This window comes from Silurus aristotelis (assembly GCF_946808225.1).
Source record: "Silurus aristotelis genome assembly, chromosome: 18".
NCBI lineage: Eukaryota > Metazoa > Chordata > Actinopteri > Siluriformes > Siluridae > Silurus > Silurus aristotelis.
This window is the reverse complement of record NC_139591.1, coordinates 24,431,650-24,457,529: the sequence shown is the minus strand read 5'-3', so window position 1 is coordinate 24,457,529 and position 25,880 is coordinate 24,431,650. Positions and strand designations below refer to the sequence as shown.

General features: G+C 40.8%; 3 protein-coding genes across 8 annotated transcripts in view; 2 read left to right on the top strand and 1 right to left on the bottom strand.

Moving 5' to 3' along the window:
* Positions 1 to 10,854, top strand: part of tmem106c (transmembrane protein 106C) — a 29,485-nt gene extending 18,631 nt beyond the window's left edge. Inside the window, exons 9-10 of one of the 3 annotated variants that reach the window (XR_014537919.1) lie at positions 6,253 to 6,455; positions 10,327 to 10,854. The gene's annotated coding sequence lies outside the window, so the exon portion shown is untranslated. Of the gene's footprint in view, positions 1 to 6,252; positions 6,562 to 6,645; positions 7,265 to 10,326 lie in introns of those variants that run through there. The other 2 variants (XR_014537920.1, XR_014537918.1) reach the window with 2 other exon arrangements.
* The window catches only part of LOC310741295 (cytochrome c oxidase subunit 5B, mitochondrial-like), a 195,660-nt gene that overhangs the window by 4,531 nt on the left and 165,249 nt on the right, over positions 1 to 25,880 (top strand). The window lies entirely within an intron of this gene.
* Positions 2,825 to 16,090, bottom strand: LOC310741291 (microphthalmia-associated transcription factor-like). 4 transcript variants are annotated; one of them, XM_083568930.1, is made up of 9 exons: positions 15,797 to 16,090; positions 13,184 to 13,442; positions 11,661 to 11,720; positions 10,883 to 10,981; positions 5,942 to 6,059; positions 4,419 to 4,475; positions 4,264 to 4,339; positions 3,999 to 4,146; positions 2,825 to 3,903 (listed from the first exon to the last, which is right to left on the bottom strand). In XM_083568930.1, the coding sequence occupies exons 1-9, from the start codon at positions 15,898 to 15,900 to the stop codon at positions 3,613 to 3,615; spliced, it is 1,212 nt and encodes a 403-aa protein (XP_083425056.1). In that variant the 5' UTR covers positions 15,901 to 16,090; the 3' UTR covers positions 2,825 to 3,612. The 4 variants fall into 4 exon arrangements, with proteins under 4 accessions (XP_083425056.1, XP_083425054.1, XP_083425055.1 ...); XM_083568928.1 differs by having other exon boundaries at positions 11,505 to 11,720; positions 15,797 to 16,086; XM_083568929.1 differs by having other exon boundaries at positions 2,825 to 3,900; positions 11,505 to 11,720; positions 15,797 to 16,081.

The following is a 25,880-nucleotide window of genomic DNA, read 5'->3' as shown; positions in this document are numbered from 1 at the left end:
ATGATGATGATGGTAGTAATGATGATTATGGTAGTGATGATGATGATAATGGTAGTGATGATGATGATGGTAGTAATAATAATGATGATGATGGTAGTAATGATGATTATGGTAGTGATGATGATGATAATGGTAGTGATGATGATGATGGTAGTAATAATAATGATGATGATGGTAGTGATGATGATTATGGTAGTGATGATGATGATAATGGTAGTGATGATGATGATGGTAGTAATAATAATGATGATGATGATGGTAGTGATGATGATGATAATGGTAGTGATGATGATGATGGTAGTAATAATAATGATGATGATGATGGTAGTGATGATGATGATGATGGTAGTGATGATGATGATGGTAGTAATAATAATGATGATGATGATGGTAGTGATGATGATGATGATGGTAGTGATGATGATTATGGTAGCGATGATAATGATGATGATGGTAGTAATAATAATGATGATGATGATAATGATGATGATGGTAGTGATAATGAGGATGATGGTAGTGATGATGATTATGGTAGTGATGATAATGATGATGATGGTAGTGATGATGATGATGGTAGTAATGATGATGATAATGGTAGTGATGATGATGGTAGTAATAATAATGATGATGATGGTAGTGATGATGATTATGATGGTAGTGATGATAATGATGATGATGGTAGTGATAATGATGATGATGGTAGTGATGATGATGATGGTAGTGATGATAATGATGATGATGGTAGTGATAATGATGATGATGGTAGTGATGATAATGATGGTAGTGATGATGATGATAATGGTAGTGATGATGATGGTAGTAATAATAATGATGATGGTAGTGATGATGATTATGGTAGTGATGATAATGATGATGGTAGTGATGATGATTATGGTAGTGATGATAATGATGATGATGGTAGTGATGATGATGATGGTAGTAATAATAATGATGATGATGGTAGTGATGATGATAATGGTAGTGATGATAATGATGATGGTAGTGATGATGATTATGGTAGTGATGATAATGATGATGGTAGTGATGATGATTATGGTAGTGATGATAATGATGATGATGGTAGTGATGATGATTATGGTAGTGATGATAATGATGATGGTAGTGATGATGATTATGGTAGTGATGATGATGATAATGGTAGTGATGATGATGATGGTAGTAATAATAATGATGATGATGGTAGTGATGATGATTATGGTAGTGATGATAATGATGATGATGGTAGTGATGATGATTATGGTAGTGATGATAATGATGATGGTAGTGATGATGATTATGGTAGTGATGATGATGATAATGGTAGTGATGATGATGGTAGTAATAATAATGATGATGATGGTAGTGATGATGATTATGGTAGTGATGATAATGATGATGATGGTAGTGATGATGATTATGGTAGTGATGATAATGATGATGATGGTAGTGATGATGATGATGGTAGTGATGATAATGATGATGATGGTAGTGATGATGATTATGGTAGTGATGATAATGATGATGGTAGTGATGATGATTATGGTAGTAATAATAATGATGATGATGGTAGTGATGATGATTATGGTAGTGATGATAATGATGATGATTATGGTAGTAATAATAATGATGATGATGGTAGTGATGATAATGATGATGGTAGTGATGATGATTATGGTAGTAATAATAATGATGATGATGATAATGATGATGGTAGTGATGATGATGATGGTAGTGATGATGATTATGGTAGTGATGATGATGATAATGGTAGTGATGATGATGGTAGTAATAATAATGATGATGATGGTAGTGATGATGATTATGGTAGTGATGATAATGATGATGATGGTAGTGATGATGATTATGGTAGTGATGATAATGATGATGGTAGTGATGATGATGATGGTAGTAATAATAATGATGATGATGGTAGTGATGATGATTATGGTAGTGATGATAATGATGATGATGGTAGTGATAATGAGGATGATGGTATTGATGATGATGATAATGGTAGTGATGATGATGGTAGTAATAATAATGATGATGATGGTAGTGATAATAATGATGATGATGGTAGTAATAATAATGATGATGATGGTAGTGATGATGATTATGGTAGCGATGATAATGATGATGGTAGTGATGATAATGATAATGGTAGTGATGATGATGGTAGTAATAATAATGATGATGATGGTAGTGATGATGATTATGGTAGTGATGATAATGATGATGATGGTAGTGATAATGAGGATGATGGTATTGATGATGATGATGGTAGTGATGATGATTATGGTAGTGATGATAATGATGATGGTAGTGATGATTATGGTAGTGATGATAATGATGACGATGGTAGTGATGATAATGAAAATGGTAGTGATGATTATGGTAGTGATGATAATGATGATGATGGTAGTGATAATGAGGATGATGGTATTGATGATGATGATGGTAGTGATGATAATGATGATGATGGTAGTGATGATAATGATGATGATGGTAGTGATAATGGTGAAATAAAAAATGTGTGTGAGAGCCTCTTGTTGTCTGAAATTAAACACAAACTCGTAACAATTCATTAATGCGATAAAAATAAATATTCCTTAAATATCTTTTACATTTCTTCTATTTATTACTATTGTTTTTGTTTGTTTATTTTACGTATTTAAGGATAAATTCGATAATTTGACGCATTTTCTATAATTGTGCACGCGCACCTCGCACGCGCATTTAGAGTCAATACACCAATAAGAAATGGTGATTAGTTTAGCTCCGCCCCCTGACTGCAGTGAGTAAAATGTCAGTTTACATAAATAAATAAATATATAAATAAATAACTTTATTCTGGAAATGTATCAGACACTGGAACAGTTTCAACTACTGACAGGAACAAAAGAGTTCTATTAGCTGTGTGTGTGTGTGTGTGTGTGTGTGTGTGTGTGTGTGTGTGTGTGTGTGTGTGTGTGTGTGTGTGTGTGTGTGAGAAATTACAAGCAAACAATACAAACATTTACATCACTGCTCTAAAAGTTCACATTGTGTCAGATTTCATTAAAGCATTAAAGTGCAGTGTGGCTGTGAGGTTTGAGGAGGACAAGGTGGAGGTTGTGGAGGAGGAGGACAAGGTGGTGGAGAAGAATGAGGTGGAGGTGGAGGAGGAAGAGGTGGTGGAGGAGGATGACATGATGGAAAATGAGGAGGTGGTGGTGAAGGATAAGGTGGAGGAATAGGAGGATGAGGTGGTGGAGGATGAAGAGAAGGGGGATGAGGGAATAAGAGGTGGAGAAGGAGGATGGGAAATTAGGAGGAAGAGGTCCTAGAGGATAAGGTGGAGGAGAAGAAAGATCAGTCCATTATTGATGTGTTTAATCAGAGCGTTTATCTAACCCTACATTATAGAAGCTGTTCATCAGTCACATTGAGATCATCACAAATCAGATTAAACTGGATCAGGTTTTAAATTCTACTGAATAAATTCAATTAAAGTTAAAGTTAAAAAGTTTAAATAATAACAGTTTTTTTTATATAAAATAAAACTAATGTGAATATAGAAAAGCAGGAAGTTCTTCAGAACAAACATCATGTATCTCTAATGATCAGGAAATGCTAGCATGTGTGCTCACTATCCTCCATGCTAAAGCTACTCTTGCTGCTGTTCTTTGGTGAAAGTCTTGTTGTTAATGGTAAAACTTTCTCCTCAATCAGTCGGTCATGTCCAGCACCAGCTGACTTGGCAATTCCACAGACCCCAGGGTCAGAGGTCATGATGCAGGCTTCTGTTGGCATGTCACGTTTACTCAGCATTGGCTCCTGTTTGATTGGACGCGCAACACATTCTGGAGAGCAGAGAGTTGAGGGAGCGAGTCCATGAGCCTGAGCTTGAATCTCTAACTGCTGCTTTAGCATTAGTAAAGAGAAAAGAGAACATGATAATCAGAAGTTCTTTCAGCACACACAATGATTAGGAGGATAAAGATGCAAGAGGGCTGTACCTTCACCCGCAGCATCAGCTGGTGGTTAGCAATCTCCAGGTTCTTCTGCCAGCTTTCCTGCTCTTTGGCATGTTGCTGATCCCTCTGCAGCTTCCTGATGTAGTTCACTGATGCCTTCAGAATAGTGCCCTTATTCCAGCGCAGGTCTCTGAAAACAAACACACACACACACACACACACACACACACACACACACAGACTGAGGTGTGAGCAGCAGGTGTGATGGTGTGGTGCAGTAGCAGTGATGGTGTGATAATAGACCTACGGGTCACTGGATTTGGGGATGAGTGTGCTGAGCTCTTTAATGCGGTCATTGATGTTGAAACGTCGTCTTCTCTCAACTAAATGAACGTAACGCACACACAGAGATCAGATCCTTAAACTAATGCAGCTTAAAAAGAAAGTGGTGGAGGAACTCACTCAGGTTGTGGTTGTCTTTTTTCTGCCGTTCTTTTGCGAGAGCTCGAGCGTCTGCATCTGAGATATCAAAAACAACAGCTTTAGATTTTGTTTCTTTTTAAATGACCAAATGATAAAACCAAATTAACCATCTCTGTGTGTGTGTGTGTGTGTGTGTGTGTGTGTGTGTGTGTGTGTGTGTGTGTGTGTGTGTGTGTGTGTGTGTGTGTGTGTGTGTGTTTTTGACAGAGGAGGGAAGTAATGAAGTATAAATACTTTGTTATTGTACTTAAGTAGATTTTTCTGGTATCAGTTTTTCATTCACTTTATTTCTCTTTATTTATTATTTATTTCTCTTTACTTTATTTAACTTTTTACTTTCACTCATTAAATTTTTACACAAATATCTGTACTTTTTACTTCTTACATTTTCAAAACAGACTCTGTACTTTAGTTTTAATCTATTATGTAACATACATTTTTTTAAACGAACTTAAATCACTGTGTTTTTTGATCGTACAGATAAGAGCAATACATCGATCAAATCTGTAAAGGGTATACTTTTATTTGTATTCACTCATAATAACAACAAAACTGTGCTCTTGTAAAATAAAGAAAACACAAAGGTTGAGCGCTGTCATCTCTGTCATCTCTCTTCACAGACACACATTTAAAATAACCTGAATCTCAGTGAATATTTGCCTCACAGACATAATAAATATATGTATAGAAAGCTTAAAAAGTCTAAGGGTTAGGTCTAAGTCTAACCCTAACCCTTATTTGTCAAATACACATTTCAGCACAGTGAAATTTGCTCTTCGCATATCCCAGGGTGCTCAGAAGCTGGGGGTCAGAGCGCAGGGTCGGCCATATTACGGCGCCCTGGAGCAAAGAGGATTAAGGGCCTTGCTCAAGGGCCCATAAGTGGCAGCTTGCCGGTAGTGGGGCTTGAACCACCGACCCCTGAGCTTAACCCCTGAGCTCCCACCTCCCCATAGTAGTCATTATTACAATATTATTCACATTGAATACAAATATTCTCTGATTTCGTAATTCGTATGAAAGTTATAAGAGGTGCAATTTTCCAGTATCACTTCATTAACTGTCCATGTGGAAACATAGCAAAAGGTTCCGTTTGGTGTCCTGATGATTTACGTAATTTAAAACACCAGAATTACTTTAAACATTTACAAGAATATTTTTCTAGTTTCACAAATAATAAAAATGCCTTTGCATAAAGCATCAATATTTGTTGATGCCATGCTGATTAGAGTATTAAAAATCGATTTTACGACAGCCCTAATAATAACATGACGTGAGGTTTAGTTACTAGCGTGACACTAAAACAGGTAGTAATAATCACTGCTTTTTACTGAAGTACATGTCAGAGCCCAAACTTCTTTACTTTAACTTGAGTGGAAAAAGTACAGTCAGAAAAGTACAGTCAGTCTTCACCTTTTACCAGTCTTTTAAAACATCAGTATTTGCACCTCTACTGAGTGAAGGATGTGTTTACTTTTGCCACATGTGTGTGGTGTACTTGCCATAGAACTCCCTCTTGATGTTGGGCAGGTTCTCAGGGCAGGAATTGCTGATGGAAATGGTTGGTGGAGCTAAACTCTGATTATTATAAGCCTCCATCAGATTCACTGACAATGACATCTACAGGTTAAAACACACATACAATTCAGTACAGCAACTTGGTGATTTGAGACACAGTCCCAGAAAGAAAACCGAACTGTGGTCGAAATATCCTACAAAGGAAATGTATTTGAAATCTGTGGTTCTTCATTGTACCCCTAATGAACAGTTCTTGAACGCACTGTTTTTAACCACCAACCTGTCTGTCTCACAGAACAATATCCAGAATTCCAACCAGTCTGGTTTCAAAGCGGCACATTTCACAGAGACGGCCCTTTTGCGGTCACTGAGAAACTCCATGCTGTAGATCAGCCAAGCTGCCATCTGTCCTCATCCTCCTCGACCTTTCAGCAGCATTCGACACAGTCAACCATAAGACTCTCTTGTCTACCCTTCAGGGGATGTCGCACAAACCAGGTAACATGGAGGGGGTCCACAGCTGCCCCATGCAGACTCTCCACTGGTGTCCCACAAAGCTCAGTACTTGGTCCTCACCTTTTCTCCCTCTATACCCACTCTATCAGTAAAGTTATATTCTTACATTGGTTTTCTTACCACTGCCATGCTGATGACACTTAACTCATCTTCTCCTCAATCCCTCAGATAGCACAGCTTCTGCTACGGTCTTAGCATGTCTGGTGGGCATATCTTTGTGTCCTTTCTAGATTCAGTAGGAATTAATCAAAATGTTATAGGACCTACTCATAGTGGTGACACACTCTTGATTTAATACTAACATTAGGATTTAATATAAGAAAATAAATAATAATTCCACAGTCTGAAGCAGACCACTCTAAAATTAGAACGTAAATGGAGTCAAACCAAACTGACAGTATTTAAAATAGCATGGAAGGAGAATCTCCTGAGTTCTAGAAAATCTCTTAGTGCTGCTGATCAGCATATTTCTCCTCCCTCATAGAAAATAACAAGCAGAATCCTAGATTTCTATTCTGTATTGTAGCAAAATGAACAGGAAATAAAAGCACTGCACTCACATGCACACCATCAATAGGTAGTAATGATTTCATAAACCTTTTTAATAATATAGTTGAAAAATTCAGGAAAAATATCCAGAGGATTAAAATAAATCCAAACTATTTTATAAATAACTCTGTAGACAGCAGTGTAATTATAACAGACCATCAATTACAAAGTTTTACTCCTATTCAAGAGAACGACTTCATTTCATTTATTTCCTCATCAAAATCATCAACCTGCATCTCCATCCCTCGCCTACAAGTTTCCTCAAACAGATCATTTCAGAGGGAATTGAACCTGTTTTAAAATAATAAACTCTTCCATTAGCACTGGTTTTGTACCTAAATCCTTCAAACTGCAGTATCAACCCCCTAATTAAGAAACCTGACCTTCACCCTGTCAGCTGTCCAACTACAGTCCAATATCAAACCTCCCCTTTATCTCCAAGATTCTAAAAAAGGTTGTAGCACAGCAGTTCTGCTCACATCTACTGAGGAATAAAATTTATGAACTGTACTAGTCAGGATTTAGGCCTCGTCATAGCACAGAGACGGCGCTAGTTAAGGTGGTAAATGACTGTTATTGGCCTCTGATCAGGGTTTTGTCTCTATTTGTTTTGCTCGACCTCAGTGCAGCTTTTCACACTATTGATCATAATATCCGGCTTGTTGGACTAAAGGGAACAGCTATCAGTTTGATGATGTAAATGGTGAGTTCGTCACACTCTCTGAGATAAATTTTGGTGTTCCGCAAGGATCTGTCTTAGGCCCACTGCTTTTCTCTTTATTTCTGCTGCCTCTGAGTGAAATTATGCATAAACATGGTATTAGCTTATAGGCTGAAGTTGAAGGAGGCAGAAAAATTAGTTGATGTTTTTGTAACATCTAGATTAGACTACTGTAACGCTTTACTGTCTGGGTGTTGGAGTAAGTGCATAAATAAGCTTCAGTTAGTTCAGAATGCAGCAGCAAGAGTCCTCACTTGATCTAGAAAATATGATCACATCAGCCCTGTTTTAATCATCTACACTGCTCCCAATTACATCTCACACTGATTATAAAATACTACTACTGACGTATAAAGCACTTAACGCTCTCACGCTGCAGTATCTGAGTGAACTTCTGTACCAGGATGATCCTCCATGCCTACTTAGATCAAAAGGTGCAGGCTATTTGTTGGTACCTCAAATAATGAAGACTCCAGCAGGGGGCAGATGTTTCTCTTATAAAGCCCACAGTTATGGATCAACCTTCCAATCAGTGTTTGGGACTCAGATTTTTTTTCTTAGGTAAAGGCGCAGATCTGGAGATTTGGTGAACTGGGATATTTGTACGCTGTCCTCTCCTCACTCTCACACGTTCACTCAGGTTTGTTGATGGTGGTGTGGTGGGTCATCTCTTATCCCAGAGATCCTCATGTCTGTGTTTCCTTCTGGTTCTGCCTTTTAGTTCTGCTGCTATAGCGAGTCTTGTTCTCTCTCTCTCTCTCTCTCTCTCTCTCTCTCTCTCTCTCTCTCTCTCTCTCTCTCTCTCTCTCTCTCTCTCTCGTTAAAAATGTTCCTGAGGTACCAGAAGTCAGTGTTCTTTTTTTTTTTTTCTTCTTTTCAACTGTTACTGAGTAACTGAAGAACTTTGAGGATGGATTTGGACTGTAATTAATATCAACAGTCTGCTACAATGTGCTCAGGACCACAGTTTGTATGAACAGTTCTGCATGTAAACATCACTGAACAGTTTCTAACCTCAACACTGATGGAACTGTAATGATGGACATTCAGTGTTGAGGATGAGGTTCTCTTTAGAGTCTGGTTCCTCACAAGGTTTCTTCCTTATGAAGTCTCAGGGAGTTTTTCCTTCACCACAGTCACCACTGGATCACTGATTAGGGAGAAACTTATAAGGAACAAACTGATAGACACTAAACTTCTCCATTCTTTATAGAACTTTAGAACCTCTTTATCTCTGTAAAGCCGCTTTGGAAAATTATCAAAGTTAAAAACTCCAAACAAATAAAACTGAACTGAAATTAAATTGTTTATAGACTGATGGTATTCTTAGTCTGTGTCCTGATGAACCAGCATAGAGTGAAGCACCTTTTAAAGAGGAAACAAACTCTTGAATCTGACTTGTGTGCACTACTGTATGTGCTGCACCTTGACCTGCAACTCCCAGCATGCTGAAGCTTTGCAGACTACAGGAGGTGTCCCAGCTCTTTAAGCTTTTGTTTCCTTAGGTTCCAGTGCCAAACTCCAGCACCCTTAAGAACTATAGACCTGTTGCACTTAATTAACAGATCATGATTATGTCCTAAAACAGCATGACGGTTATCATCTATAGACTTTACAGAGATCATGTATTCCTGAGCTCAGGCTGGAATAAATTCCAGGTGATGGCCAGGTGTTCACAAGCTTTTTGCCAATGCAGTGTACATACAGTCATCTGTGTAATTCACCACACTAATCCCAGGCTTAATGTATTTATGCTGCTGTAGGACCCACAATTCCCTTCCAGGGATCAAGAAAGTTTATTCAGTCACCTATTGATCCATCTTCCCATAATGGAATTTTATGAGCTGTAGATTATTCTTTCAAACAGATGCTCAATAAAGTGTGACCTCTGCATTTCTTTTATTATTTCTTTTTTTACATTTGATCTCTCTCTCTCTCTCTCTCTCTCTCTCTCTCTCTCTCTCTCTCTCTCTCTATATATATATATATATATATATATATAAAGAAACATATGCTAACAACAATAATGATTATTTTAATCATTACAATGATCTGAATTTCATAAAACACACACACACACATACACACACACAGACAGAGACTTAGGTGTCACACAGGCATCTACAACAATATGGTGCTCCCAGGCCAAGATGCCAATTTGTGTGTGTTTGTGTATGTTTGTGATTATAGCTGACAGACAGAGCAGCAGTGTAAGTGTAAATTAGTGCTTTTCTCGAGCGTGCACACACACTCTCATCTCTGTCTTTTAACTTCCCTCTGAGTTTAAAGTGAGAATTACAGACCATCCTTTAAGTTTTTGGCCCAGATGCACTCAGTAGGTTTTTTCTCAGGTTTCTCACCAATGTAGCTGTTGCTAAGTCTCACACTGGTCTGAAAAAGTGAAACCTAAAACTGCTTCGTCTGACACACAAGAAATACTTAACGTCACTGTGAACTGTAATAACCCTTCCTGACCTGACTAACACCTAATGGCATTTTCTGAAACGTTAAGAAGTGACAGAAGGAGGTAAAGAATATTTCCATTGTGTTTCATTTTACTTGTGATTTACGTGTGTGTTTCAGGGAGGGAGACAGCATGGGTTGGTTGAGAGTAAACAGAGACATCCGGCTTGACCATGTGATTCGGTGTAAACATGTTTACACTCACTGTTACTAGAGTGTTACTTCACTTCCTTTAGCTCCAGTTTTTAATCCTGAGATTTGATTACAGTCTCTGTAGTCATGTGATCTGACAGTGGCAGCATGGCTTTCTGTCCAAAAACATGCTAGAAGGTGGATTTGCCATGATAAACTAAATGGAAATGAGTGTGTGAATGAGTGTCTGAATGATGGTCTGTAGTTAATCGTCGCCTCACACCTTGAGACCCTGAGACAGTCTTTGAATCTCACCCACCTGACCAGGATAGAGGGCTTACTAAAGATAAAGTGTGTGTGTGTGTGTGTGTGTGTGTGTGTGTGTGTGTGTGTGTGTGTGTGTGTGTGTGTGTGTGTGTGTGTGTGTTACATTCAGTAGTTAAATTGGGGCGGAGCTTTGTTTCTGCAGTAATTTAAAAATGTACATTTTAACATGGTCTAATAAAAATAAAATGTTTAAGAGTGAAACAGGAAGTTTACATACCGTGTTGTTCATGTGAATCGTGGATTCCAGTGGCATCCTAAGCATTTCATCACTGTAACTTGACTCCAAACCGATGATGTCATCGATTACATCACCCATCTGGAAATAAACAGACAGAAATGCTGATTAACACTAACCCTTTTATTAACACTGATTTATGCTGAAATGCCGCAACTCTAAATATTATTAACTACAAAGTGTTCCAGCGTTACTCAGTGTGGAGTTCAATGAAGTTAATTATATTACTAATGTTAATGTTACAGTGTTATTACCAGTGTCAGTGTTACAGTGTTTGGGTGTTAATTACAAAGAGCTGTAGTCAGAGACTGTTTGAGAAAGTTATAATTTTTTCATTTATATTCGGGTTATGCAGCTGATGAAGCTGAATTTCTGTGCTTTAGAATATTAAATTGTAGTGCACATCTCTGAGGTTTCCAGATTTTAGGATTATTCAAGATGAAAATTTCAATTGTGATTAAAGAGTCGATTTTAACACATGCATTTAAACACAATAATAATCAGCGATAATGTGTATGAGTGTGTGTGTGTGTGTGTGTGTGTGTGTGTTTGTAAATTAATAAAGTGAGTTTACACACTGCAGAGGATAGATGAGTATGTGTACCTCTCTCTCACTGGTAGAGCTAAGGGTGAGTAAAGCCATGGGACTGTTGGGGGCGCTGTTCACCTGACCAGCTGAAATTCCCCCAGGGTCAGAAGAATGATTGGAACAGGGCATGCTGGGAAATGGGCTGAGTGTGGTCGATAAGTATGCTTTCACCTGCTGTCTCTGTGCCTGCTGGAGATGATACTTTGTAGGGTTTTCTAAATGAGACTTCACCTGCAGCCGCAAAGAGAGAGAGAGAGAGAGAGATATGATAGTGTGGGTGCGGTCAGGTGCATAAATAGATTTACACTTAAACAAGTGAAACAAAAGTAAGAATAAAACTTGTTAACATTTATAACAGGAGCGAAAAACATGAAAGTTGATAGAATTCTTCTTTTTCTTTCGGCTGCTCCCATTAGGGGTCGCCACAGCGTATCATCCGTCTCCATACCACCCTGTCCTTTACATCTGCCTCTTTCACACCAACTAACCATATTTTTCTTTCAGTCCTTACTCTCCTCCTCTTCTTCTTCGCCTCCAAAACCATCCTACAGACCACCATCCGATGCTGTCTAGCTACACTGTCCCCTGCCAACACCTTACAGTCTCCAATCTCCTTCAGGTTGCATCTCCTACACAGAAGATAATCCACCTGTGTGCACCTTCCTCCACTCTTATACGTCACCCTATGATCCTCCTTCTTCTTAAAATACGTGTTCACCACTGCCATTTCCATCCTTTTAGCAAAATCTACCACCATCTGCCCTTCCACATTCCTCTCCTTAAAACCATACCTACCATCACCTCCTCATCACCTCTGTTCCCTTCACCTACATGCCCATTAAAGTCTGCCCCAATCACCAATCGTTCTTTCCTAGGTACACCATCTACCACTTCATCTAATTCACTCCAGAATCTTTCTTTCTCCTCCATCTCACAGCCAACTTGTGGAGCATAGGCACTGATGACATTTATCATCATCCCTTCAACTTCCACCTTCACGATCATCACCCTATCAGAAACTCTCTTCACCTCCACTACACTCTTACTGTACGCTTCCTTCAGAATCACCCCTACACCATTTCTCTTCCCATCCACACCATGATAGAACAGTTTAAACCCACCTCCAATGTTCCTGCTCTTACTCACTTTCCACTTGGTCTCCTGAACACACAGCATATCTACCTTTCTCCTCTCCATCATATCAGCTCCCTCTCTCCCTTTACCCGTCATAGTACCAACATTTAAAGTACCAACCCGAACCTCTACTCTCCTACACTGCTCCTTTTTCTGCCGTCTCTGTAGACGCCTTCCTCCTCTCCTTCGGCCAACAGTAGCCCAATTTCCACCGGTACCCTGTCGGCTAACGATACCTGTGGCAGTCGTTGTTAACCCGGGCCTCGACCGATCCGGTATGAAATTCTCATTTGTGATCCGCATATTAGATTTGGCACATGTTTTACGCTGGATGCCCTTCCTAACGCAACCCTCCCCATTTACCCGGGCTTGGGACCGGCACTAAGAGTACACTGGCGTGTGCCCCCCTAATGGCTGGGTTTGAAAATTGATAGAATTAAACAGATGAAATAAATAAAAGTAGACAAAGACTGTGTGTGTGTGTGTGTGTGTGTGTGTGTGTGTGTGTGTGTGTGTGTGTGTGTGTGTGTGTGTGAGAAACAGACAGAGCCACGTCTCACCCTTAGAACTTCAGGGGGCAAAAGTGTGGTGGTGGAAGGAGCCACAGGGCTGCTGACATCAATAGCAGGACTCTGACTGGGGTAAGATGTAGTGGTTTGGTTTGCAGTGGGCGGAGCATACGGGGAGATGTGGCGTCTACGCTGCTTCTCTCTTCTCTCTTGATCATGAAGCTGTTCACGCATCAGTTGCTGACGCAGAAGGACACGAGACGAAGAGAGACAGGAAAGAGATGAACACTGCTGATCTAACTGAGGTGTACTGCAGAGAGAGAGAGAGAGAGAGAGAGAGAGAGGGAGAGAGAGAGAGAGAGAGAGAGAGAGAGAGAGAGAGAGAGAGAGAGATAACAGCTGTCTATCTGCAGTCTAAACCCTGTAACAGCTGATGAAATCATGTGTTAAAGTTTGAATCCCCAACCCCACTGTTTACTCTGTATATATATTAAATTTATACACACACACACACACACATACACGCACAAAACATACTTACAGGTTGTTTAATGGTCAGTGTTTACATAGACGCCATGTTACCCTGAATGCAGGAGCAATGAGTGCCCTTAGAGGGTCACTTTGAGTGTGTGGGGCATGTGTGTGGCTAGTGGGAGGGTGAGTTCAGGAGAGTTGGCAAAGATTATGTGTATGTGCACTTGAGGCTGTTAGAGTGGTGTGTGTGTGTGTGTGTGTGTGTGTGTGTGTGTGTGTGTGTGTGTGAAGACACATCTTTATTTTTGTGCTGTAATGAAACTCAGCGTGAGCGCTAACAGCTAAATGCAGTCTGGGTGAGAACACGCCACTCCACCAACTTAATTTTAAACATGATAGCACACTCCCCTCTGATGCCACCCTCAAATGTACGTGCACACACACACACACACACACACACACACACACACACACACACTCTTTACAAATTCCACTACACTCCTGTTAAGTAAATCGTGCAGATTTTATTCAGATGCAACACAGAAACTAAATACAATAATTATACTGACCTTCAGGAATCCCTAACAGCACGCACACACACACACACACACACACACACACACACACACACACACACACACACACACACACACACACACATATATATATATATATATATATATTCATTTACACAAACACATACACTCATAGTGTTCAGTTCAGTTTTATTTGTTTGAAGTTTTTAACTATGATTATTTTACCAAAGCGGCTCTACAGAGATAAAGAGGTTCTAAAGTTCTATAAAGAATGGAGAAGTTTAGTGTCTATCAGTTTGTTCCTTATAAGTTTCTCCCTAATCAGTGATCCAGTGGTGACTGTGGTGAAGGAAAATCTCCCTGAGACTTCATAAGGAAGAAACCTTGTGAGGAACCAGACTCTAAAGAGAACCTCATCCTCAACACTGAATGTTCATCATTACAGTTCCATCAGTGTTGAGGTTAGAAACTGTTCAGTGATGTTTACATGCAGAACTGTTCATATAAACTGTAGGTCCTGAGCACATTGTAGCAGACTGTTGATATTAATTATTATCATTGTTATAGTTTTTCTGTGTGTGTGTGTGTGTGTGTGTGTGTGTTGTATATTAATGTGTGTGTGTATGTGTTTGTTGTGACTGTGTGTGTATGAGTGCGTGTGTGTGTATGTGTTTGTTGTGACTGTGTGTGTGTGTGTGTGTTTTGTATATGACTGTGTGTGTGTATGAGTGCGTGTGTGTGTTTGTTGTGACTCTGTGTGTGTGTGTGTGTGTGTGTGTGTGTGTGTGTTTGTTGTGACTCTGTGTGTGTGTGTGTGTTTTGTATATGAATGTGTGTTTGTGTGTGTGTGTGTGTGTGTGTGTGTTTTGTATATGAATGCGTGTGTGTATGTGTTTGTTGTGACTGTGTGTGTGTTTGTTGTGACTGTGTGTGTTTTGTATATGAATGTGTGTGTGTGTGCGCGCGTGTGTGTTTTGTATATGAATGTGTGTTTGTGTGTGTGTGTGTGTGTGTGTTTTGTATATGAATGCGTGTGTGTATGTGTTTGTTGTGACTGTGTGTGTTTTGTATATGAATGCGTGTGTGTGTGTATGTGTTTGTTGTGACTGTGTGTGTGTTTGTTGTGACTGTGTGTGTGTGTGTTTTGTATATGAATGTGTGTGTGTGTGCGCGCGTGTGTGTTTTGTATATGAATGCGTGTGTATGTGTTTGTTGTGTGTGTGTGTGTGTGTGTGTGTGTGTGTGTGTGTGTGTGTGTGTGTGTGATAAAACGCGAGGTCAGCGCAGACAGTATTATATTACTGCATACATCATGTTTATTATTCCTACAGTCCACAGCTATTTACTATTACTAACCAAACTATTGTTATTTATTGTTGTCTATAAAAACTACAAGCCACACGCGTGCACATTTAACTTTAACACAAAACACACACACACACACACACACACACACACACACACACACACACACAGAGACAGAGAGAGAGAGAGAGAGAGAGAGAGGAACGGCTTCATACTGACGCGGAAAGTTGTAAAAAGTTTAAACACATATCCAGCTCCCGGTTTGTGGGCGCTCGCGCCCCGCCCGTGTCTCTCCGTACCGCGGTACCGGTATCAACGGACCCTGATAGAGCACGAGAGCCGCACTGACCTGTGTTTGATTGGCTGACTCTTCAGTTCGTAATAAATTTTGGGTTCGTCAGTGAACTCCTCATCGACCTCCAGGTCCGGAACGATCCCGGACTCCGCCTGCATGCTGTCCGGTTCGGACGGGTCAGACCCGCACCGTGCCGCGACGTCCTGTCCGTAGTTCCGCTCCGCGCGCGCTGACTGAGCGCTGCTACACCGAAAACTACATCTCCCACAGTGCCCCACCGAGCTCGCGCTCCTGATTTAGGGCACCACACTGTGTGTGTGTGTGTGTGTGTGTGTGTGTGTGTGTGTGTGTGTGTGTGTGTTTGTGTGTGTGTGTGTGAGATTTAATTAAATACATCCTTTTATTTCAGTCTTCCTCTGAGAGTGCTGTTAAAGTGACAACCATTTGAAGTAGATGGATTAATAAAAAAAAAATATCCTCCTCCCCATCATCATCATCATGCTACATATTTTTGAAATGACAATAAAGCTTCTTGACTTGACCATAATCATCATCACCAGCATCATCACTATCTACTAGTCTAGTCTGCTACATTGACTCAGGACTACAGTTTGCTTTTGATCTCCATCACTGCACCTCAACAATCTAAAAGCATTAAGTGCTTTATACGTCAGTAGTAGTATTTTATAATCAGTGTGAGATGGAATTGGGAGCAGTGTAGATGATTAAAACAGGGGTGATGTGGTCATATTTTCTAGATCTAGTGAGGACTCTTGCTGCTGCATTCTGAACTAACTGAAGCTTATTTCTGCACTTACTCCAACACCCAGACAGTAAAGCGTTACAGTAGTCTAATCTAGATGTTACAAAAGCATCAACTAGTTTTTCTGCATCCTGTAACGACATCATATTTCTAATTTTAGCAATATTTCTAAGGTAAAGGAAAGGCGATCCTGGTGATATTATTCACGTGAGACTCAAAGGAAAGACTCGAGTCAATAATCACACCGAGGTCTTTGACTGCTGTACACACTGAAACAGAAACACCATCCAGAGATGCTACAGAATCAGAAAGTTTACTTCTAGCTGCATGTGGTCCTAGTAAAAGTACTTCTGTCCGAGTTGAGCAGAAGAAAGTTATCAAGCATCCACTGTCTAATGTCCTTTACACACTCCTCAACATTGTTAAGCTGATCTCTCTCATCTGGCTTTGCTGAAATATACAGCTGTGTATCATCAGCATAGCAATGGAAGTGAATACCATGTTTATGTATAATTTCACCCAGAGGCAGCAGATATAAAGAGAAAAGCAGTGGGCCTAAGACAGATCCTTGCAGAACATCTAAATTTACCTTAGAGAGTGTGGAGAACTCACCATTTACATCAACAAACTGATAGCGATCAGATTAAAAATGATTTAAAAATCCTCCTCAAAAAGGACCTTTTATATCCCCTGTTCCTGAGTGCTCTAAAGAGGATTCGTGTCGCTTCCATGAAGTCCCGTTCTCGGGTACATATGCGACGAAACCTCAGGAGTTGTGATTTCACCAGGCCAGAGTAAGTGTGTTTAGGGTGAAAGCTCTCCTTGTGCAGTAGAGCGTGTGTGTCTGTTTGCTTAAAAAAGACCTTAATGTCCAGTTTGTGTGTGGAACTGAAATCCGGGCCTTTGTATGTCGTTGTGTCCAAAAAATCCACCGAGAGCTGACTAATGGAGGATTTCAGTTTTATGGATGGGTTATGGTTGTTAAGTGTTGTTAAAAACTCATCAAACTCCCTCTCTGTGTGTGTCCAAACTCCCCAAATATCATCAAGATATCTAAAATAATAAAGAGGCCGTTTATGGCTTCGGGATAGGGCCGAGGTCTCCCATTCTGCCATAAATATGTTGGCGTAGGCCGGAGCAAACTTCTTCCCCATCGCTGTTCCCTTAATCTGAAGGAAGAATTCCCCATTGAACTCAAAGTCGTTCCTTTTTAGATTTATTTTTAATAATTGGATGAGTTCTTTATCAGGCCTGGAACTGTCTTGGTATTTTTGAAAAATATTTTTTACGGCCTGTATTCCTTCCTGGATGTCGATATTTGTGTAAAGGCTGTCAATGTCCATAGTGAACAGGACAGCCTCTTGGGGAATTTCGAGTCCTTTAACTTTCTAAATAAAGTCATATGTGTCTTTTAAATAGCTAGGGTGGCCCGTGGAAAGGGGATTTAAATAAAAGTCCAGGAATTCGGCCGTATAGTACGTTTCGCTTCCGCAATCCGACACTATAGGCCTTCCTGGAGGAATTTCGTGGGGTTTGCTCCATTTGGCCGGATCTTTATGTATTTTAGGGAGCATGTAGAATCTCCTGCTCCTGGGCTCTGTGTCACCCAAGAGATAGGACTTCTGTTTGGCATTTATGCACTTTTTTGTATATAGGATCTAAACTATTTCTTTGACCAGGGGTACGGTGTCTGGATAGATGGGTTTATCAACTTTTTGGTAATAAGTTCTATCCTGTAATTGTCTGTACCCTTCCCATAGATATTGCTCACGGTCCATAATAACCGTTGCACTGCCCTTGTCAGCTGGTTTGATGACAATATTTTGATTATTCTTTAACTCTTCAAGAGCACTGATTTCCTCAGGAGTGAGGTCAAGTTGTTCCCAATATGGTCTGCAGTGTCTCTTGAAGGATCTAAGGTCTGTATCAAACAAGGTGAGAAAGTTTAGGTGTGAAAGGTTGGGGAGTTTGATCTGCGTCATTTTGAAAATAAGATGCCAATTTTAGCCTTCGGTGGTATTGTTGCAGATCATACCGCATTTGTCTCCCGTTATATTGTCTGTTAATTTTCCATGCCGGAATAAAGGTTAGGCCTCTATTAAGCAGGCTGAATTGTGGTCGAGTGATCTTGGCTTTTTTGGCCAAAACAACCACATTTTTGTTCCCCTCCTGTGCATGCAGGCTTATGGGGAGATTTAATTTAAATGTTGAAGCCAATGTTCCAGCATTTTTCCGGCTGTATTAACTGTCCAGTGAATATTGTCACTTTCAGTGTGGAACTCTGATCTGGGCAGGGCCGGAATATGATTTAGGTTGGCAGTGATGTAACCACTCAGGAGGTTTAGTTGTGTTTGCTCCTTTGTTGGGAGCATTCCTGAATAGTTCAGTTCTGGAACCCAAATCTGCGCAAGCGGGATTTTTCTTTCGCTTTCTTTCAGGTTCTTAAAGACGCCTGCATTTGTTTAATAGCAGTGTCTTTAGCGTTTTGAGTCCGACTATTAATGCCCAGCGCTAAAATGAAATGCTCTACGTCATTGGAGACCGGAATTTTATTTATCACGGCCTCCATGTGTCTAAACGTGGCCCCCGGATAACTTTCTATTTGGAGGTCTGGGTTCTTAAAGGGGGGAATCCTGGAGAGATTGGAATCCCCAATAGCAAGGCATTTTTTACGGACAGTTAGTTTCCACTCAATCATCTTTCTGGAAGTGTTTATGTGCCTGTTTGGAACACCCTCACTGGAGTCACATGGTGTTGCAGAAGGCACCCTGAGCTCCACGTTAATACGGGCCTGTGTGGCTGTTCTAAGGCTGCCGATTTTGTCTGGGCTTAGGGTCACCCTTTGTGAGCTGCCGTCATTATTCTGTTCGCACTCTCCCTGATCCTCGATAATAACGAGTTCCTCTTCCCATCTAACACAGGGATTGGAACTCAGGCGAGGAGTGCGTTGTGCTTTTGGGGAGGAGGGAGGATCTAGGGTGAATTCGGAACGGCTGTCCGAATCCTCCCCCCTAAAAGGGGACCAATCGTTCGGTGGAGCTGTCATTGTGGAAGTTGTTCTAGAAGATTTCGTTTCTGGTTGTGTGGGCAAACCCTAACCCGATGGCACCGTCAGCTGTGTCTGGCGGTAGAGAAGAAGCAGCAGGGACACTTTGCGTCTCTGCTTCCTCTCTCACTTCCTCCACCTCAGTAGTGGGTGTAGGGATCTTACATTTGTCCCCTACCAGAGTGTGAGCATCCTGTATTGATTTGTATCTCAGTCTTTTACCAATCCCACGTTTTGCCCATAACACCGCCGTGTTAAAGCATTCTTCCCAGCCTCGGGAAGGATATTGCTGCAGCTTGGCCATTTCTTCCACCAATGTGTCCTCATATTGGTTTTTAAGGATCAACATGGTGGTATAGGCCCAGTTTTTAGCATTACCTTTTATAAGGGCTTGGGTTGTGGGGTTTGGCAGAGCTGGTTTGATGACCTCAGATAGATTTTTCTCCATCTTGGTCAATGCAGGAGGTTGTTCTTGGCTCACATTATTTTTGTGGTGTACCAGTTTAATTATTTTGAACATGGTACATGCCAAGCCTGTCAACACCATGGCAACTCCTGTCAAACTGCATGTTTTCTCCCTGATTTGCTGGTGAGTGTGTGTTTGTGTGTATGCATTTCTTTTGATGTGCAAAATCTTCTTTTGAAAGCTGTGCTGCATCAGCATCATGTGATCACTTATTCAATCAATCAGTCAACCAAAAAAAAATAAAAAAGAACTCTGTGTGTTTGTGGGACTCTGGTTTCGCAGTCGTCACTGTTCTGAGCGTTATGAGATGCTTGCTGATCATCTAGGTTTAGGGTGTAATACAGCATGTATTAGTATTTATTTCTCTCTCTCTCTCTCTCTCTCTCTCTCTCTCTCTCTCTCTCTCTCTCTCTCTCTCACACACACACACACACACACACACACAAAGTCAGAAGGTGTTCTTTATAACAGCAGCTATGACAATAGTACAGGTCTATATTAATAAATTCGTTCTGATACATTAAACATTTCTATAGTAACAGCTTGTTCTCAGAGACATGTACAGAGCATGCTTCACTGATATTTAACTGATTAAAAGAATATGTAATGTAGTGTAAGTTATAGTGTAGGCTTTTAAGAAATGTGTTTATGTAAGATGTATAACCCAGCCATTAGGGTTGCACAAGCCAGTGCACTCTTAGTGCCGGTCCCAAGCCCGGATAAATAGGGAGGGTTGCGTTAGGAGGGGCATCCAGCGTGAAAACGTGCCAAAAAATAAACATGCGGATCACGAATACGGATGATCCGCTGTGGCGACCCCTAATGAGAGAAGCCGAAAGTAAGAAAGAAAGTTTATGTAAGATGTATGTAAGGAGTCTCCAGTGTTAGTGCTTTGTAACATTAACACTAAGTTTTCCCATATTTTAAAGGGAAACTTTACACCTTGTGATTTCTGTGTGTGTGTGTGTGTGTGTGTGTGTGTGTGTGTGTGTGTGTGTGTGTGTGCACGTGTGTGTGTGTGTGTGCGTGTGCATGTGTTCGCACGCTGCAGCTTTAGAGTGAAGGAGATGTTTTTCTCCTTAAAGGAGAAGCTGAGCAAGTCTCACCCTAACACATACTACTTCAGGAGGTGAGAGTCTCCACACACACACACACACACACACACACACACACACACACTACTGCAGAAAGTTAGTTTGAGGTCTGATTTGTCTTTCTTAGAGGGTGATATTACAAATTATATTTGTAATATCACAAAAGGTTAGGGTTAGGTTTAGGGTTAGGGTTAAGGTCTAGGGTTAGGGTTAGGGTTAAGGTTAGGGTTAGGGTTAGGTTTAGGGTTTGGGTTTGGTTAGGGTTGGGGTTAAGGGTTGGGGTTTGGGTTGGGGTTATGGTTAGAGGGTTAGGGTTAGGGATTGGATTAGGGTTTGGTTTTTGGTTAGGTTTGGGGTTGGGTTAGGTTAGGGTTAGGGTTGAGGGTTTATGGTTAGGGTTGGGGTTAGGGTTGGGGTTAAGGTTAGCGGTTAGGTTTAGGGTTAGGGTTAGGGTTAGGGTTGGGGTTAAGGTTAGCGGTTAGGTTTAGGGTTAAGGTTAGGATTAAGGGTTAGGGATAGAAATTGGGGGTTAGGGTTAGGATTTAGGATTAGGGTTAGAAATTAGGGTTAGGGATAGAGATTAGGGTTAAGGTTAGGTTTTAGGGTTAGGGCTAGAAATTAGGGTAAGGGTTAGGATTTAGGGTTAGGATTAGGATTTATGGTTAGGGCTAGAAATTAGAGTTAGGGTTAGAGTTAAGGGTTAAGGTTAGGTTTTAGGGTTAGGGTTAGAAATTAGGGTTAGGATTAGGATTTAGGGTTAGGGATAGAAATTAGGGTTAGGGATAGAAATTAGGGTTAGGGATAGAAATTAGGGTTAGGGTTAGGGATGGAAATTAGGGTTAAGGTTAGGTTTTAGAGTTAGGGATAGAAATTAGGGTTAGGGTTGGGGTTAGGTTTTAGGGATAGGATTTAGGGTTAGGGCTAGAAATTAGGATTAGGGTTAGGGATAGAAATTAGGGTTAAGGTTAGGTTTTAGGGTTAGGGTTAGGGACAGAAATTAGGGTTAAGGTTAGGTTTTAGGGTTAGGGTTAGGGATAGAAATTAGGGTTAAGTTTAGGGTTAGGGTTGGGGTTAGGTTTTGGGGTTAGGGTTAGAAGTTAGGGTTAGGGTTAGGGTTAGGGTTAGGGGTTAGGGTTAGGGTTAGGGTTAGGGTTAGGGTTAGAGTTAGGGTTAGGGTTAGGGTTAGGGTTAGAGGGTTAGGGTTAGAGGGTTAGGGTTAGGGTTAGGGTTAGGGTTAGGGGTTTGGGGTTAGGGTTAGGGTTAGGGTTAGGGTTTAGGGTTAGGGTTAGGGTTAGGGTTAGGGGTAGGGGTAGGGGTAGGGGTTAGGGTTAGGGGTTAGGGGTTAGGGGTTAGGGTTAAGGGTTAGGGTTAGGGTTAGGGTTAGGGTTAGGGTTAGAGGGTTAGAGGGTTAGGGTTAGGGTTAGGGTTAGAGGGTTAGGGTTAGGGTTAGGGTTGGGGTTAAGGTTAGCGGTTAGGTTTAGGGTTAAGGTTAGGATTAAGGGTTAGGGATAGAAATTGGGGGTTAGGGTTAGGATTAGGATTTAGGATTAGGGTTAGAAATTAGGGTTAGGGATAGAGATTAGGGTTAAGGTTAGGTTTTAGGGTTAGGGCTAGAAATTAGGGTAAGTGTTAGGATTTAGGGTTAGGATTAGGATTTATGGTTAGGGCTAGAAATTAGAGTTAGGGTTAGAGTTAAGGGTTAAGGTTAGGTTTTAGGGTTAGGGTTAGAAATTAGGGTTAGGATTAGGATTTAGGGTTAGGGATAGAAATTAGGGTTAAGGTTAGATTTAGGGTTAGGGATAGAAATTAGGGTTAGGGTTAGGGATGGAAATTAGGGTTAAGGTTAGGTTTTAGAGTTAGGGATAGAAATTAGGGTTAGGGTTGGGGTTAGGGTTTAGGGATAGGATTTAGGGTTAGGGCTAGAAATTAGGATTAGGGTTAGGGATAGAAATTAGGGTTAAGGTTAGGTTTTAGGGTTAGGGTTAGGGACAGAAATTAGGGTTAAGGTTAGGTTTTAGGGTTAGGGTTAGGGATAGAAATTAGGGTTAAGTTTAGGGTTAGGGTTGGGGTTAGGTTTTGGGGTTAGGGTTAGAAGTTAGGGTTAGGTTTTAGGGTTAGGCCTAGAAGTTAGGGTTAGGGTTAGAGATAGAAATAAAGGTTAAGGTTAGGTTTTAGGGTTAGGGATAGAAATTAGGGTTAGGTTTAGGGTTAGGGTTGGGTTTAGGTTTTGGGGTTAGGATTAGGATGTAGGGTTATGGTTAGAAATTAGGGTTAGGGATAGAAATTAGGGTTAAGGTTAGGGTTAGGGTTGTGGTTAGGGATACAATTCAGGGTTAGGGTTAGGTTTTAGAATTAGGGTTAGGTTTAGGTTAAGGTTAGGGCTTAGGGTTAGGGATAGGAATTAGGGTTAGGATTTAGGGTTAGGGATAGAAATTAGGGTTAGGGTTAGGTTTAGAGTCAGAGGAAGGTGCTAACCTGTTTGCACAGGCCATCAATGCCCCCTAAGAATATTTTATTCACCTCTCATTTAGGCCTTGGGGATAAACAGTACTTAGTTTCTGAATCCAAATTCTCTCTGCTCTTTTCCTCAGGGGCACAGACCATTGTGGGTTTGCCTGTAGGACCATGACCCTGAGAGCTTCCCATCCATGCTCCCGGAAGTGTTTGACCAGGTAAGTATCCATTTGTTTTTCTTTTAATATGTTGTGTTTGTGTTGTGTCATCCTGATCAAGATAGTGTTGCCCGTCTCTCCAACATATTGGGCTCCACATTGATTACAGGAAATGAGGTAAACACAATTTTTGCTGTGCACTGTACTTGAGCGATGAGTGGTGAAGACTTCCTTGGTAAATCTGTTTTGAATGTGTTGTTTTCGTTCCAGGTATTGTCCCTGATGTTTAGGTTTTCCCTGCTGGAGAGGATTGAGTTTGGCCCTGACCAAATAGTCTTGCAGGTTTTTGCTTTTCCTGAAAGCTGCAATGACTTTGTGGTCTCTGAATCTTGGTGCTTGTCCCAATATTTGCATAAAATTGGACCTTATCTCCCTGATGAGCTTCACAGAGACAGAGGAATATGTCAGGACGAGCGGCACGCTGGTGCCTTCCGCCCGGGTTCCTATTGTGAGGTAGGATTTAAAAATCCTTCTCAAAAAGGACCTTTTATAACCTCTGTTCCTGAGTGCTCTAAAGAGGATTCGTGTCGCTTCCACGAAGTCCCGTTCTCGGGTACATATGCGACGAAACCTCAGGAGTTGTGATTTCACCAGGCCAGAGTAAGTGTGTTTAGGGTGAAAGCTCTCCTTGTGCAGTAGAGCGTGTGTGTCTGTTTCCTTAAAGAATACCTTGATGTCCAATTTGTGTGTGGAACTAAAATCCGGGCCTTTGTATGTCGTGGTGTCCAAAAAATCCACCGAGAGCTGACTAATGGAGGATTTCAGTTTTATGGATGGGTTGTGGTTGTTAAGTGTTGTCAGAAATTCTTCAAACTCCCTCTCTGTGTGTGTCCAAACTCCCCAAATATCATCAAGATATCTAAAATAATAAAGAGGCCGTTTATGGCTTCGGGATAGGGCCGAGGTCTCCCATTCTGCCATAAATATGTTGGCGTAGGCCGGAGCAAACTTCTTCCCCATCGCTGTTCCCTTAATCTGAAGGAAGAATTCCCCATTGAACTCAAAGTCGTTCCTTTTTAGATTTATTTCTAATAATTGGATGAGTTCTTTATCAGGCCTGGATTTGTCTGGGTATTTTTTAAAGATATTTTTTACGGCCTGTATTCCTTCCTGGATGTCGATATTTGTGTAAAGGCTGTCAATGTCCATAGTGAACAGGACAGCCTCTTGGGGAATTTCAAGTCCTTTAACTTTTTGAATGAAGTCATATGTGTCTTTTAAATAGCTAGGGTGGCTCGTGGAAAGGGGATTTAAATAAAAGTCCAGGAATTCGGCCGTATAGTACGTTTCGCTTCCGCAATCCGACACTATAGGCCTTCCTGGAGGAATTTCATGGGGTTTGCTCCATTTGGCCGGATCCTTGTGTATTTTAGGGAGCATGTAGAATCTCCTGCTCCTGGGCTCTGTGTCACCCAAGAGATAGGACTTCTGTTTGGCATTTATATGCTTTTTTGTATACAGGATCTGAACTATTTCTTTGACTAGGGGTACGGTGTCTGGATAGATGGGTTTGTCTAATTTTTTGTAATAATTTTTATCCTGTAATTGTCTGTATCCCTCCCATAGATATTGTTCACGGTCCATAATAACCGTTGCACTGCCCTTGTCAGCCGGCTTGATAACGATGTTTTGGTTGCCCTTTAACTCCTCAAGCGCACTGATTTCCTCAGGAGTGAGGTTAAGTTGTTCCCAACATGGTCTGCAGTGTCTCTTGAAGGATCCAAGGTCTGTATCAAACAAGGTGAGAAGCTCAGTGGGCAGTTTATCCATGGGTGGGACCCAGTCTGATTTAGGTGTGAAAGGTGGGGGAGTTTGATCTTTGTCATTTTGAAAATAAGATGCCAATTTTAGTCTTCGGTGGTATTGTTGCAGATCATATCGCATTTGCTTCCTGTTATATTGTTTACTGATTTTCCATGCTGGAATAAAGGTTAGGCCTCTATTAAGCAGGCTGAATTGTGGGTGAGTGATTTTGTTTTTTTTGGCTAAAACAACCACATTTTTGTTCCCCTCCTGTGTATGTAGGCTTATGGGGAGATTTAATTTAAATGTTGAAGCCAATGTTCCAGCATTTTTCCGGCTGTATTCACTGTCCAA

Bases quoted from the DNA above. Each gene is read 5' to 3' on its own strand.
- LOC310741291 (XM_083568928.1), bottom strand. From the start codon at position 15,900: ATGCAGGCGGAGTCCGGGATCGTTCCGGACCTGGAGGTCGATGAGGAG. The intron at 11,721-13,183 runs GTGAGACGTGGC...TTGCGGCTGCAG, and splicing joins TGCCCCCTGAAGTTCTAAGG to GTGAAGTCTCATTTAGAAAA. The intron at 4,340-4,418 runs GTGAGTTCCTCC...ACGTTCATTTAG, and splicing joins AAAAGACAACCACAACCTGA to TTGAGAGAAGACGACGTTTC.